Raw genomic sequence first — 16,464 nt, forward strand, 5'->3', positions numbered from 1 at the left:
TAAATCAGATAGTAAGGCACTGAAAAAAAAAGAAGTGTTGAGATGTTATACATTCATTGTAATTTATGACAACGTGCATAGAATTATTTCCCCACAATAATGCAATACTTGATTTCAGAACTTTAGAAAAGTTTATATAAAGTTTCTTGTATTGAGCTTTTATTTTGCCATTCCAATTTTAGTAAGTTTAGTAAGTGGCCATTATTCTTGATTGATTCTGTATGAAAATTTGAATTTTGGGGGTAATCAGAGAAAGTATCTTGACCCATCAATGTAATTCAACTTCACACTGGCCCCTTGAACTCTAACCAAGTCTCAGCTTTATGAATTTAGCAATTGCAAATGAGAAAACTACAAAAATCTATTCTGTAACTTTCATCACATTAACAGATACTTGAGAAGTAGTAATACATAAGGTCTAATCAGATATTTGGACTTCTGATATTCAAATTTAATCCTGAATATAACAAGGTATTGTTTCATTTTAGCTGACAATAAATTTATCCTTTGACAATTAGCAGTTTTGATATTTTTCAAAACTTGATCGAATCAAGACTGACAGTTTACAGACACATTTTCATTTGTAGTGAACAAAGTATAAAAAAAGTGACAGCAATGAAAATATATCAAAATTAAATATCTTTCAGTTTGACTTTATAATATAAAGTCAAACTGAAAGATATTTCAGTTTGACTTTTGCTCATTACATGATAATAAATATAATATAAATTACATTATCATGCATTTTGTTATTCATATCTAGTCCTGTATTAATATTATTAATACAGGACTAGATATGAATAACAAAATGCATGATAATGTAATTTATATTATATTTTTTCTCATGTAATGAGCAATAAAGAGCACAAAACTATTTTCATCACAATTTCTGTCTTTAGATATTCCAAATCATATTCAAGGACAGTTTGTAAATACCTGTACATTCTGAACATGTATGATGCATTGTATAGATATATTGTGCAATGATGTACATTGTGTAAATTTCACTATGTGAACCACTTTTTATTTTGTAAAAAATACAAATTATATTTCTGATTTCAAATAAATATCAGTTTATAAGAATTTTCATTTGAGGGTTGTATATTTACTTCAGTACTCTTTAAATAATTTGCATTTGGCGGTATGCATATTATTAAATCACTAATTTATGGAATAGACCCAAAAAAGGCTATATTCTGACGACCTCACCATGATAAAGTAAACTGAGAAAGTAGACCTTACATTATAGGTGGGAGCTTTTTTTCAGACCAATATGTAAAAGTGTTCTTCATATTGCGTCAAACAGATTTTGCTTGGGCTGATTCACCTGTAATTAAAAGTTTTGTTTAAAAAATCTTTGAAGGGCCAACTGCAGTTAGACCAAAGTTTTAAAAATCTCCTTTGCAAGACTGCAATGTGTATTCACCAGAAAAGAATGACCACATTTCATAGGTACGTGAGGCTACATTCATGCTGGTTCATGTATGGCACAACGAGCATATTTCTTGGACACACCATTGCTATGAGCTAAGTTGACGAGAATGGGATGTCATCTTTTAAAGTAAAAAAACGGTTGTCACATCCCTCCCTTCAATGTTCAAGTTAAATTAAAGAACTTCATCTAACAGAATTGAAGTCGTCTGTTTCCTCCTCTTGCAAGCTCTGCTTCAGCTCACGAAGAGCCCATTTCTTGTTGTCGATGGCAGCTGTTAACTCCTGGTATTCATTCACTATCTCTTCAAACCCAGTCCCAATGGCTTCATAGTTTTTGAGTGCTTGGCTGTGCCGCATCAGATCGGTCTTGCGCTCCTGGACAGCACCTTCCAGATGTTGCCTGTGGAGGAGATTGAATTTAAGGAAAAAGTTCATTAGTCCGGCCATACCATAATCATAGTGGTGCTATCAATGCTCTATTATGACTCACAGTAAGAATAGTATCCCTAGATTTTTTTTTTAATACATATATAGCACCTTTTCTACAGGATACAAAGAATAACATGCAGCGCTTAGTGCTTCCTAGGTGACCATTCACCTTACCTGGGTCAAATGCAGCACAAAGTGGGAAAATTTTTGCTAAAGGAAGTCCCACTTTTTCTCAAAAGGTACAAATTTGATTATGCAATAAAGTGACGATGAGTTAATGAAAACATGTTTTTGAGAAATCTGGGGTCTGACATGCATTTACAAAATGCTGTTCAACTTCTAAATTGAGTATCCGGACTCAAAAGTTATGCAGGATGTGAAAGGAAAAGTCCTGAAATGCTTGGGGCAAGCTTTTTACAGATTTATTGCATGAAGCTTCAATGAAAGAGGGGAAGGGGGGGGGGGGAGGGAAGGGGCATAATAGCCCTCCCATGAGACAATTGAGATTCAAACCATAAGTCTTTTCTTGAAAGCTAATATGTCTTACCGTATCGTGTCTTCATTGAATGTTGCAATATTTTACTATTCTCTGTTTCATGCACCTATAATGATTATCTCTATATCTATGTTTCAATTCTTGCAGCAAAGGACAGTTCATGAAAACAGTATCATTTTGGATATGTTACCTTGTAGCTTTCATAGCTTGAAGCACTTCAGGTGTGTATGTACTGCACAACAGCTTAGCCTCAAAGACTCTGAAAAGAAATAAAATGGGTCAATATTTGAACTTTTATGTTCATCACACCAAGCTAATTTCCACTATGTCCTGAATCAAAATGGCCTAAAACCCTATGGCCCACGTCCACAAAGGGAGTTTAGAATCAGTTGTCTGAACTCTTGATTTAATGTGTATATTGAGGAAGGTTCCAATAATGAATGTGCTCTAATAAACAAGACCAAAATTCCTCCTTGTAGACATGGTTCAGGTAATAATGAATAATTGAGCACTGTTCATGGTCAATGGATAAGTGGCAATGGTCAGTCAAGTCCAATGCTGCATGCACTATTTGTTTAAAATACTGACAAAGGTTCACCAAACAGAACATATTGTTTGGTGGCCAACACAGCCTTAATTTAATACTCCTTTACAATTTTTAGAATGAGGTAAAAAAAGTGTAATCATTGCATATAATAAACTTACATGTGAACAGGGATTTATCAACTAACCAATAGCTTCATGACAATAAACATTCTTTTCAGAAAAAGAATAATAGTATGATAAATTCTACCAAATTAGGTGCTTAATGCACACCTATATTACCTGGCTACGCTAGTCTACCCATTCCGTTGATCACAGCTTTTGAGGATATACTTCATGCTGAAACGCATTTACATCACCTGGGTTAAGTGCAGCACATTGTTAATTGGTTTGTTGCTACAGAAAATTACAACATAAATCACTTATCTTTCCACGGAGCCAGAACCCTTCCAAAACCACTGATATCTAACCCCATCTGACTGAAAAAAGATGGATTGGATAATTATTTTAAATTAAAAAATATTTATGATTGCATTTTCTTCATGTTATAAAAATACAAATGCTAACCTGATTTTGAGACTCATAGCATGACATCGAGCACTGAGCCAGTCTGTTGTGATGCTGTCACTGTCAGCTTGCAGCCGTAACATGTGATTGGTTATCAGTTTCTCCAGGGTTTGCAGTGCCTCTCGCAAGCTCTGCAAAGATACAGTCATATACCAGTATTCTTTGACCATATCAGTATGTACTTCTCTACAGACAGCATTGCCCACATCACATATTTATCATGGACCCTACTATAAATGAACTAAGAATGACAGTATTTTGTTGAGGACGCAGTGAGTACAGCCACCTTATAATAAGCATGTTGATGAGAACACTCATTTATCGTTTTATTGTCCATTTTGCAATCACAAATCTAAAGGCTGCAGGACTAAAGCCATGGTAAGACAGTTGTAAACATGATAATTCTGGCTGCTTTCGAACAAAAGTACATCTGCCCTCGCAGCCTAGAGAAGTCTTAAATGCAAAATCTTCTTTCTGTAAAGCAAACGAAAAGAGGACTGAGAAATTGGTCTACTGTCACTAATTTACAAGACATCATCATCCAGAGGTACCAGGAACTTCATTGGGCTGTTGGAAGTAATAACTCTTCTTTGTGCAGGTCACTGACAAACCTCACAGTAGATCCTTTACCTGGTTGTACTGCCAGAATTGTTTGTTCCTGAGAAGTTTGGCTAATTTCAGCTGCTTCTTCTCTTCCTCCAATTTCATTTTCTCCCGTCTCAAGACGTCTGGTAGCTGAGTGGCCTTGGCAAAGGTCATCTCATCTAGAAGATATGTGATGGGAAAAGGAGAAAGGTGTTATTGGAGCAGGAGGAAAGTGGAGAGACACAGGCAAAAACAAGATGCATTTTATAGAATTCTTCTACATTCTGATTCACAAAAAGCAAGTGTCTACAATTCAGTCTGTTAACACCACCCCAAATGTCTATTCATCTGTTGACTTATTCCTAAAGGTCCACATTTTAATTAGAAAACGGTGATGATTCTGACCAAAGTGAGAAATGAAATACATAATTTCTCTTATAGGAGTGTGTAGAAAGGTTGTCAAGAAAAAAAAGAAGGAAATATTGAATTAAAGAATTCGGAATCAAATGGTCAAAATTCAGTTCATTCATTCCAAAAAACAGAATGTTAGTATTAATATAATTAGGGAAATGAAAGGTACAAAACAAATGGACCAGAAAAAGGGCCAATTATGGTTATTATTACAAGTAACTGCCCAAGTCGAATATTTTGGGACCTATTGGGACCCTAGAAATCTGTTGACTTTTTTACTTTGAAGAGGTAAATAAAATAACACATGATTTGAATTATCTGGTCTAAAACATTGCTCAAGTATTTGAATGATGGAAGGTCAACTCAGGTAGAGTTGCCTGTATTTGCATTGACAGAAACCATACAATATAAGAATTAGGAGGTCTGCTTAGGGGTCCTTTATTTTGTGGGGGAAGGGGGAGCAAGGTCATAAATCAAAATGCTGACAAAGATGTAATTGTCATCAAAATAAGATAAGTTTGAGTAGTTAAAGCATTTTCTGTATAATTCATTGCTGGCTCAAGGTAGTCCGTGTACAAGGTCTGTTAGGGTGATAGAATTGAGTAGGACAATTCCATGACAAGTATATCCATCCATTATAACCTTCCTGAAATTATTTGTCTCGAGCTGGTTTCTGGTTAATTATCAAGGCTTTGGCAATTCATGAAGTGAAGCAGGAATGGAGAAAAAGGAAAGCTTGAGACAAAGAATCATAATGCAACTGCCAATTAGTAGATGGGGTAAGGCTTGCTCACCTGCAGTCGAGCTGGAATCAGTTTCATGAAAAGTTTGAAGCTCTTCACATTTCTTCCTCAGTCTTTCTTCTATCAAGGGGATTAATTGGGGTTGGATCATGGATGCTACCTTGAAAGTGAGAGAAAATTGAAGGGATGAGGTAGTAGCATTAGCATCATTTGGTCAAATTGGCACCTTAACAAATGTCTGAGCAGCATTCTTTAGACCAAATCTTGCTCCATGGCCTTAACTGGCAAATCCTATTCTAGCATAGACAAAACACAGAAGAATGCTGAAATGTCGATATGAAAAATCCACCAAGTGGGATTCCTGCTAAAAGACGGAGCATAGAAGTTTGTTTAATAGCCGTATGGAATGCTGGATATTTCTAGAAATGCAGAGAGAGCAGATTAAATAGTGCATTATAAAGGCAAAGCAGTATCAAATGTTCATGCAAGACCCCTGCCATAATAAGGCAAAACAACCTACATCTTTAATGATACCTCCGAGATATTCTTGATTGGAGATTTTACAGCTAGAGTTGCTCATATTTCTTTTTTTAAACATTGAGTTGTACCTTTTTCTGATGATTTCCCTCAAGGAGTTTGCCTTTCTCTAATCCAAGCAGGATGGCACCGTCACCATGTTCACCACCGATATTCCTTTCTGATAGATAGTCACATGCTTCAGCAGTAGCTAAACACTGATCCAGGGCTTCAAAGAACTGTACATAAAATAAAAGATATTTGGCACTTGGCATTCCATAGATCTTAGAGGTAAACTAAATGGCTTGATCTTACAAAGACTTATCTACTTCCCATGTTGATTTCACAATTTGGCTAATATTACACAAATGTCAATGGTCTAGTCATATTCCTATGGGCACAGGGTCGAAGGTCAAATGTCATAAATGCCAAGCAATTATTACACAAACATCTCATTTAAAGTGATGGTAGTACCCCCACCTCCTACACTATGAATATACAATGGTTTGTTTTCTCAACATCTTGACCCATTGACATTGTACAAGGACTACCTGGTTACAGTGGGCAATGGATTCAAAGATCAAATAACCAAATCATATTAAACTTGATCCATATGCAGATGGAAGTGATGGTCTGATTGAATAATGAAATTTCAATTTGTAATACATTACATAATATAACAGATCTGGTAACCATGTAGGCATAAATTTTGACACTTAAACTGCAGTCAAGAATCTATCTAGTCTTGGGAGGCCTCTCCACTGGAAGTGCTTTTTCATCCTTAGTGGAGGAAAGTTTGGCCAATCAAGCTATTGTGCATCAACAATGATTTGACAATCCAAAGCTTTATCTGCTCAGAATGTTCCCATGCCACTGCATGCTGTCTTTTGTTCTTGAACAATCCCCCAATTTCTCTTTATGATTAAAGGTTTTGGCACACTTTGTGCACAGACATGGAGGCTTTCCCTTCATACATACTGGTAAATACCTGTGCAGTCTTGGAGTCTGGAGCCATTTCTTGAGATGCTATGCGGTGTTCCATTATGAGTTCATGCAGTTCATGATGTAGGATGTGCTGTTTAAGGTACCCTATCCTCACCCTTTCCATTCCATCTTTTGCCTGTATCAAGGATAATTTTTTACTTGAGTGACTTTCTGTCTGCCTTTCACAAATGTTCTTTGCCAGATTTGTTATACTACTAATAGTAGTATTAATAATAATGAAATAATAATGATGATGATAATAAAGATGATAATAATAACTATTATCATTCATTCATAATCACAACCAACATATATGGCAAAACCAACAAATCAACAAACATCACAAAGAATTAATACAAGCAATAGAATCATTTTATTTAACATTATCCATCATCCTTAATTTCCCCCATCATATTGTATTGTTTTTATGTTGTTAATGTGTAATAAAACTAATGCCACAATATGCATACACGGTTCTCAAATAATTAACATTTCATTGTTAGTCAAACCAACCCTATCTTTCAATTGTTGGCCTTATGTATGCATTGATTACATCCTAAAATACAATGATTTCTACAAGAATTAAACAGATTTTGTATATTTATCTTGCAATTAAAGTTTTAATATAGACAAACAAAAATTGATCAAACCTCAAATTTAGCTTTAAATTCATGACATTCCCATTGTTGATTAAGTATGATGTACAGTACATGTGCTTTAAATCATATTTCTTTCCATATTTTAGTTCAGTTTTATGGAAATACTAGATTACAAGAACTGTAATGTATAAAGATTGGAATACTAGTAGCTGATGCAAATCAAAATGAAAACAAATATACACACACACGTATGGTTTCCATCAAAGATCAGGTCATTTATTGTGTGTAACTTTGTTTGCAAACTACATACAGCTTCATGAAACTCAATCTAGGCCTCATATGAAAGAAGTATATTACAAGTAGGAGGATCCTTACCCTTTTGTGAGCCTCTTCAATGTGCTTAGATGTTCCGTTTTCGGTCACATGTTGTGGGATTGCTTTGAGAAGATTCATGCATCCTGGATTCTGTGCTGCATCACTCTCTGATATGTGAACAGGAAGGCTCATGTTCACTAAATATGTGCAAAAAATGACAGATTGAAGGCAAGTGTTATTCTTAATGAAAACATGTATAAAAACAACAACAAATAAACAGCGCTCTTCATGAGGGGAAAGCAAATTTTAAAACATTTTGAAAAATCAAAATGACTTTGCTTGGGGAAAGTTTTTTTTTCTCATTCTCAACATAAATGATACAGAACATAGGCCTATTTTTAGTGTTGGTCTGGGCCTCACTAAAAAGTGTGCTAGCCTCCAAAATTTTGAAAAATGAAACTATAGTGACTGACGTAACATGACAATTCACTGACTGGAGTGTCCCGTTTTTCCCCTCATAGCGTCTCTTTGTGGCACAAATGATCAAAGACACAGCGAATTTGCATTCATCAGTGTACACAAATTTGCCAGTATCTAGTAGTCATTCTTCCCTAGCTGACCTAACATTAGGCCTTGCCCTTGTACTATTAAGCGTAACTGGGCGCCGGGCTTTGGTTGTAATCATGCGCGTCCCAAATAAAAAGCCATATATTTATCCCTTCTAATGACACTGTTCTGGTAGATAAGTCAATTTCAACTTTTTAAAGAAAATGTATTTTTATCATTTAATAACTAAATTAGACTAGTTCCTAAATCTACTCTCGACAAAAGTGCTATGCTAAGCTAGTAGGCTACGCCACTTGTTCACTGCAACCATCCTGCCTGTGGGGAATCTACAGGTAGGACTATGGTATGCCAATGCTGTACATAGCACACACTTTGAAAAATCATTAAAATATCACTTTTGTGACCCAAATTACTAATTTCCATACAGTTGCAATTTTTTTTCATTAGTAACTTGGGAATATTTTTTGTATTCACCAGTGCGCTCAAAAACTTGAATTTTGGGCATATTTTTGTGTACGCCCTCTATTGGTGGAAAGTAATATGGAAAGAAAATTTTCATTTTTCAATCTCTATTTTTAATTAAGAAAAAAATATTTTAAAGAATTAAATTTACATAAGTGCCAAGTTATATGATGAATAGCTGTTATGAAAACTGACAGTGTAAGAAAATCAAGCATTTGTCCCATATAAAAAGAGAAATTAAGCCAAACATTGCCACCATTATTTTGCCACACATGGGGATGTAACTGAGAACAAGGTTATATCATAACCTTGTTGAACTTGTTCATTGAATGAGTGGGCTAAGCCACTCATTCAATGAACAAGGTTATGATATAACCTTGTTCTCACTTATATCTCCATGTGTGGCAAAATAAGGGTGGCAATGTTTGGCTTATTTTCTCTTTTTCTTGGGGGCAAATGCTTGATTTTTTTACACTGACAGTTTCCATTACACCTATTATTCATACAACTTGACTCTTATTTAAATTTGATTCTTTAAATTATTTTTTTCTCAATTAAAAATAGAGATCAAAAAATGAAAATTTTCTTGCCATATTACTTTCCACCAATAGAGGGCGTACAAAAAATATGCCCAAAATTCAAGTTTTTGAACGCTCTGGTGAATACAAAACTTATTCCCAAGTTACTAATGAAAAATAAATTGCAACTGTATGGAAATTAGTAATTTTGGTCACAAAAGTGATATTTTAATGATTTTTTAAAGTGTGTGCTCTGTACAACATTGGCATACCATAGTCCTACCCACTCATGGTTTCAAATCGTCTCGTGTGTGAAGGATTCATATGCACCTGGTGCACGCGAATCTTTCACACCCTTTGGTTACTAAAATAACTATGACTTTACATTGTAGCTAAGAATTATAATTTTGCTATGACACTTACCGAACCATATGGATCGTTTGTTGAATTCTCTTTGCTGTTTTTTTAATAAAATAAGAGCATTTTTCGTGATCTTCACGTAGTCGTAGATGCCTCTGGATCAGCGTTGATATCAACTTTTGCCTAAAGAGGGCGCGCGATATTATTCACAAGCCGGTAGGCACTTGAGAACCAAGTTTGAAAGGATACTCGTAAAATTATGTCACTCTCGCCGATGAATATTCATTAGATCGTGCGTGTTCAATACACACTGAGTGCATGCATGCAGAGTTTGTATTGAACACGCACGACCACGATCTAATGAATATTCATCGCGAGAGTGACGTAATTTTACGAGTGTCCTTTCAAACTTGGATCTTAAGTGCCTACCGTTTGTTTACGGTATACCGTACCTTTTTTTACGGTGTTGCAAGCTAGCTGCATTCGAGGCGATCAGCATTATTTTCTTGCTCGTTCAATCCACTTTCATCATCTTGTCAAAAGATGGCGTACTTTACCAATAAGTATATACATGAGATGCAACCTGTTGATTTTTGGTACAATTTCCTATTACGCGCTGACGACTTGAATTGAGAATGTTCGTTACGAAAAATTGCTTTTCGATTGTTGTTTGCGTACTTTCCACTGCAGTATTAAAGGGGAATCCAACCCAAATAAAAACTTGTTTTTGTCAGGAAAAGAAATATCAGACAAGGTGATAGGTGAAAGTTTGAACAATATTGGACAAACGAAAAGAAAGTTATGAATTTATAAAAGTTGTAAATATTGGTAATCACTATACCCATGGAGACTTCAAATTGGCCGCATGTGTGATGTCATAGTGATGTAAGGCAAGGCCTACTCTTCCATGTACTCCAATACATATTATGGCTAAAATGTCATTTTTCCCAAAAGTTTTATTTCAAATTATATTTTTCTTTCATGAGGACATAAAACAATATACTACCTGGGTTATATTTAGATTACTGCCCCAGGGGAATCGGTACTTAGGAGAAAACCACAAATCCCTGATAATAAAGTACATGGCCTATAGGAAAGTTGTCCTTGCCCCTTGTCATAATTTACTCACACAGTTGCCAATTTGAAATCTACATGGTATTAGTGATCTCAATTTTAAAGCAACTCTAACTTTCTTATTACTTGTCCGATTTCTTTCAAACTTTCACCATTCTGTTTGATTTATTTTTCTCCTTCCCAACACAATATTTTGTGGCCAAGGCTGTATTCCCCTTTAAGGACTGATCGAACAGAGTATCCTGGTTGAGACTTGGAGGTAAGCGATAAAAACACTTTTATAAATAATTTCCAATTCCTTTTTAAAACAAACTTAAATCATTAAAAAAAGAATACCATAGTGGAGAAATACTGAAACTTTGGGCGTTTTTCATTCCCCTCACATTCGTGTGATGAATGAAAACGTCAGAGTCCACTATGTCTATGAAACTACATGCGTTGTGCGAGGTTAGTATTACTAACCTCGCATGTTGTGTGAGTGATACCTACCTGTAGATTCCCCACACCACAGGCAGGGTGGTAGCAGTGAACAAGTGTATTTCAATCTATTGTAATAAAAAAATCATTAAAGAATTCAATTTAATTAAGAGCAAAGTTAAAATAAATGATGAATACTTCACATATCTAACATCAATTTAATGGAAACTGACAGTATCAAAAATAAAATTGTCCCAAAAGATTGCCAACCTGTCCTTTTTTGTTTGAATACCCCCCCCCCCCCCCCCCCAGGATACAATGCAGTGCACAGGGAGTAGTAAAATAATAACAGAGAACAAGGCCAGGCATGAAAGTTATAACTTTGTTCATTGAATGAGTGGACCAAGCCCAAGACGGGTAGAGTACGAGTACAGATAAATGCCAATGCCAAACGGTAGACCCAGGAGGTGGGACCGGGCGCTGGGCCCTGTGCTCGCCGCGCCTCCGCCTTGCAGATGTAACTGTTAGTGTTAGTCGTGTAATAGTAGCAGACATAAAAGTAAACATTCGGGACTGTAGTGTTATCGAAATCAGATACCGGTACCGACTTCATGGGAACGAAGATGCGGTGCTCGCTGATTCAAACGTGATTGCCACCGGGTACTCAACCAAGGCAGGCTGGTTAATCAAGAGAGAGTCTAAAAAGGCGTAAACCCTACCTTTTATGACAGTATTGTTATGCAAATCCATGACGATCCTTGGAATTGTACGAATTTGTCGAACCGTATTTAGTTTTCGCGCTGGATGTGACGTCACTTTTAGCTCAATCGCATATCGACTATGGAACGCCAGGTTCCGTACATCATTATAAAAAGTTAGCCCTCACTCAAACACACTGATCAGAGCACCCGCCCCTAAAAATGATCCATTGTAAAATGAAGTAACATATACATTGCAGCATGTAAAAACGTTAATTTCACTTTTATAGTTCTTGATTAAAATAAAAACACATAAAGAAATCCATCCTGACCACAATTCATTTTCAAAACAGCAGACAAGAATAAAAAAAATATTGGTGAAAGTTTGAGGAAAATCCATCAAAGACTGAATTCAAAAAGTAACTACAAATTTATTTTTTATTCGTGACGTCATATGCAAGCAGGTTCCCGTATATCGTGTAGTATTATAAAATAATACAAAAATCAAATAGAATGTCATTCATCGAGCAATGAACGCTGGAAATTTGATTGAAATCTGATTAAAACTAAAAAAAAGTTATTAAATTTTAAAATTTGGCCACATTCTGTGAAAATAGTTATGCACGCTTTCATTAGGTGGGCTAATTATGCCATGTCCTAGATTTCCCTTGCTTTTAACAAAAACGAGATTCCAGCTGTATAAGAATGCATTTTGGAACCATTCATGTATTTTTTAGGGCCTTCATTTTTTTCCACAATAAGGAGTCTGTTGGGGACAAGACGGTCAATTAGGGGGTCCTGTTTGTAATATCCTCTGAAAGCTTTTCGATTTATTTCAAGCTTTCAGCTTACGATAGCTGGCCTCTGCATTTAAATTTATTTGTTATTGTTTGCATGAATTATGTCTATATCTATACAATTGCCACCTTTGTAATTTGATCATTATGTATATTTGATGTTATATCATTATTACAAATTTGTAATAATGATTTATTATTATTAATAAATGCAGAAATACCTGCTAAAAATTTAATTTAAGTACACGTCTTCAGGAGACGGACAGTCAATCTGCCCGAAACGTCAAGTGTTCTCTCCCGCTAGTCACGGTACGTGCTACAACTCAATTCGCCGACTCAAGCCAGCCAGCCCTCTTCATCAACTCAACCCACTCTCACCTCTCCAACTCAACCAGCCTTCTACTCAAGCTTCTTATGATTGATAACCTGATTGTTTCTTTGTAGGAGGTAAATAACCACCATTAAGCTAATGACCGATAGGCCTAATATAATGCTACAAAGAGTTATCATTTCACCAGAAAGTTATAGAGATGCTTGAAACGCTCAAGGACGATTTCTTTACACAAATGACAGTTACTGCTAAAACGAAGGACATGTTTATTTCAAAATAAGTCCCCAGAGGCACTAAAAGCTAAGAAACATTTCATATATTATTCGGAACAGATCATGTAACTTATAACATGCCAATCATTGAGGAAATCGATACGGAGGGGTTCGTTTGAATGGAATCTGCACATCAATACTGCCTGAACCAGAATCTCTCACCTGCCGCTAGCCACCCCCTAAAGTATACAAGCGCAGACTAAAAATCGTCACTTTGACCAATAATCATACCTTCCGCCTTGTCTATAAAAGTGAAGACTAAACTCAAAACTTTCCCGGGGAAACTTTCTTTCAGTGTGGTACAGTCAGCCACAGTATATTTTCATTACTAAACACCCTGCATTATGCTGTACGCGAATTGCGAAAAGCACAGGTCTGTGCCTGCAAAGCAGTTCCTCCTACCTTGGTTGTACACATCATGTATCATGTGCGTGTGTGAGTGTGTGTGTGTGTGTGTGTGGGGGGGGGGTACTACATTTTCAAGAAATTCTACCAAAAGTGAGCACCAGATTTTTACATTTTACTTTGGAAAAATATGTATATATTTATAAAAAATCGCTTGGAATAAACACATCGCGTCGCTCTCTCTATATAGGTTCTACTGTAGGCCTATATAATCTTTGATATAAAAAAACCCCAAACAAACATAAAAGAATATCAAAATTTATTACCCCCGTAGGAAAACTCCTGCCTAGTACAGTCGTTTCTCTTCCCGCCTCCACCTTTCACAGAATCAGCCCCAACCCCTACCTTGGTTGTTCACAGCATGTGTGTGTGTGTGTGGGGGGGGGGGGTCATTTTCAACAAATTCTACGAAAGTGTGCTCCAGACTTTTATATTTCAATTTTGAAAAAAAAAAACACATCATGTCGTTTTCTAGGCTCTATGTAATTTTATTTAAAAAAACAAAAAAACAAACATAAAAAAAGATCAAGATTTCTTGTGCCTCCGTAGGAAAACTGCCTACAGCCGTTTCTCATCCCGCCTCCATGGCTTTCACAGAATCAGCCCCGACCCCTAGATTCTCCACTTAAAAAAAAAATCTTCTCTTACCGTCTCTCATTTCTCTCTATCCCCTTTGCTGTTTGTGTTGAAGCACTTCAAGACGAAATCAATACCAATCGTCTAAGGACGTTTGATTTTGATCAAGGAGTTAATATTTCAATCTCAAATGCGCCTTGGAGATAAAGCTGTTTTCTTTGTGATCCAATACTGACAGGGAGATGCTTTCCTTAGGTTATTCACCGTCCACCATCTTGAAAACGACAACATCCGACAACAATTTTTAATCCTCCTTTCGTTTGGCAGAGTAACATCAGTTCATGTCAGATCCAAAAGCATTTTAACAAACTTTTAAAGTAAACTGCACATACACCATAAGCTATCAAAATCGCAGTTGGATGATAGGTGATAGGAGACTTTATGTGGATTCGACTTCCGGCTTCCGGGCACGGGGGGGGGGGGGTGAGGCATAACTTTGTTTGAAGAAACCTGAAAGAAATTGCTCATTTTATGCATACAGAATCATCCAAAAGCCTAAAAAAATGCTACGTTATATGCATATGAACCGACAGCATCTTACTTATGGCTTGATCACAAATACCATTAAGAAATGTTACGAACGCCGTAAGAACGATTTTTAGACCATTTCATATTTTCCCAAGATCTTCTCAAGAAAGCCGTAAAAAACCAGCGATCGCAGACCGCTTGTAAGTTAACAGCTTAGTCGCTGGTCTTGTTAAAGATTTTTAAAACGTCGTTCGAAACGCTATATTGGTTAGTCACCATATGAACTTCGTTAGAACATCGTAAGAGTTGCACGTGCGAACATCATGCGACAACAGAAATCGTAAGATGGCCGTGAGTCTGAAAGAAAGAATAACTGGATGCATTCCTTCGAAAAATGTAAGAATTCTAGGGCAATTAACTGTATAACCGAAAATCATTTCAATTCTTAAGTTGTTCTTAAGAAGGTCGTAAGATTATATATGCCTAATCTAAGAATCTCTACGAACGTTAGAACTTCTGACCAGACGTCCCGTATTTCCCGGGATCGTCCCATATTTTGCTCCTTTGTCTCGGCGTCCCGACAAACCCTTCCCGGGACGCCTATTTGTCCCGTATTTCAGAATATTGAACAAAATGTAGTTAAAACATTTGAAAGGGACGAATTTTCATCAAATAACCAAAGATGACGAAGCAGTGACAACAATGAAATCTACAACTGTCATTAGTAAACTTGTGCAAGTTCTTCTATGATTTTCTTGCTAACCCAATACATTGCAAACGAATTGGCCTCCTGCCTGTGTGTGACAGGCTACTATCTGGACAATCTCACATGTAAAACTGTTTTCCACCCCAAAATCACAAAATCGGCGGTAATTTTTTTATGATTATATTATGGATTCTCAAATTACTGATTTGAAGATGTAATTGGAGGAACAAGTTATTAGATGTAGTTGTTTCAGCTTTCATTTTGAGTCTTGTTGTGCATGATGCCTCAACGTTTCATCTAAATTTTAAGTTTGACGATGTTTCACTTTGAAATTTTATTCATTTCTAAACATTTTAGTTTTTTTAAGATTTCAAAAATATATCTAAAAAGACACCAAATATCATGATTTTTGTTAGACGATCGGATTTTTTGTCTGCTTCAATTTTGAAGTTTTTTCCTTTGTTTCTTCTAGTCTTCTTTCTTTGTCCTTCTATCCTTCCTTCTCCCACTTTTTTGTTCCATCTCTCTTTATTTCTTTTTTTCCTTTCTCTCCCTCTCTCTATTCATTTGTATTTTTTCCTTTTTTCTCTTACTTTCCATCTTGATTAATTTTTTTTATTTCCTTACTTTTCTTTGCTTCCTTCTCTCCATTTCTCTCCTTTTTCTTTTCGTTTTTCTCGCCTTTTCCATTCTTAATTTTATTTTTCCTTCTAATTCTTTTCCCTTATTCTTCCTTCCTTTCTTTCTTTCTTTCTCCCTCCCTTCCTGCTTTTCTTATTTCTTTACTTTTCTTTCTTTCAAAGAATGAAAGAAGCATTTTTTCTTTCTTTCTTTCATTCTTTCTTTCCTCCTTTTTTTCTTACTTTATTTTTGTTCTCTCTCTCCCCTATTTTATCTTTTACACATTTATTCATCTTCACTCCCTTTCTTTTTTCTTTCTTTCTGTATTCATTTCAAAGAATGACGGAAGCCTTTTTTCTCTCTTCTATTCTTTCTTTCATCCTTCTTTTAATCTAACGTTCTTTTATTTTTTGTCTTTTTCCCTTCATTTTCCCCTTCATCTGTATTTTTTTCTTTTCAATTCATCTCTTTTCTTTAGTCTTTTCTTTCTCTTTTCGTTCTTTCGGTCAC

The 16,464-nt window shown here is 35.8% G+C and overlaps 1 protein-coding gene across 5 annotated transcripts; it reads right to left on the reverse strand.

Annotated features, from left to right (window-relative positions):
* Window positions 1–779: 779 nt before the first annotated feature.
* Window positions 780–11,837, reverse strand: LOC121407310 (HAUS augmin-like complex subunit 4). 5 transcript variants are annotated; one of them, XM_041598299.1, is made up of 9 exons: window positions 11,740–11,837; window positions 7,683–7,819; window positions 6,713–6,844; window positions 5,817–5,963; window positions 5,260–5,368; window positions 4,100–4,233; window positions 3,470–3,600; window positions 2,550–2,618; window positions 780–1,834 (listed from the first exon to the last, which is right to left on the reverse strand). In XM_041598299.1, exons 1-9 carry the CDS (start codon window positions 11,768–11,770, stop codon window positions 1,618–1,620), a joined length of 1,107 nt encoding a protein of 368 aa, XP_041454233.1. In that variant the 5' UTR covers window positions 11,771–11,837; the 3' UTR covers window positions 780–1,617. The 5 variants fall into 5 exon arrangements, with proteins under 5 accessions (XP_041454233.1, XP_041454234.1, XP_041454236.1 ...); XM_041598300.1 differs by lacking the exon at window positions 11,740–11,837 and adding an exon at window positions 11,629–11,733; XM_041598302.1 differs by lacking the exon at window positions 11,740–11,837 and adding an exon at window positions 11,625–11,730.
* Window positions 11,838–16,464: the final 4,627 nt, after the last annotated feature.

This window comes from Lytechinus variegatus, chromosome 2, assembly GCF_018143015.1.
Source record: "Lytechinus variegatus isolate NC3 chromosome 2, Lvar_3.0, whole genome shotgun sequence".
Lineage (NCBI taxonomy): Eukaryota > Metazoa > Echinodermata > Echinoidea > Temnopleuroida > Toxopneustidae > Lytechinus > Lytechinus variegatus.

Excerpts from the sequence above, each read along its gene's own strand:
- LOC121407310 (XM_041598299.1), bottom strand. The coding sequence starts at position 11,770 with ATGGATTTGCATAACAATACTGTCATAAAAG. Across the intron at positions 7,820-11,739 it reads TAACAATACTGTCATAAAAG|TGAACATGAGCCTTCCTGTT; the intron begins GTAGGGTTTACG and ends GCACATATTTAG. Across the intron at positions 5,964-6,712 it reads CAGACTCCAAGACTGCACAG|TTCTTTGAAGCCCTGGATCA; the intron begins GTATTTACCAGT and ends TTTTATGTACAG.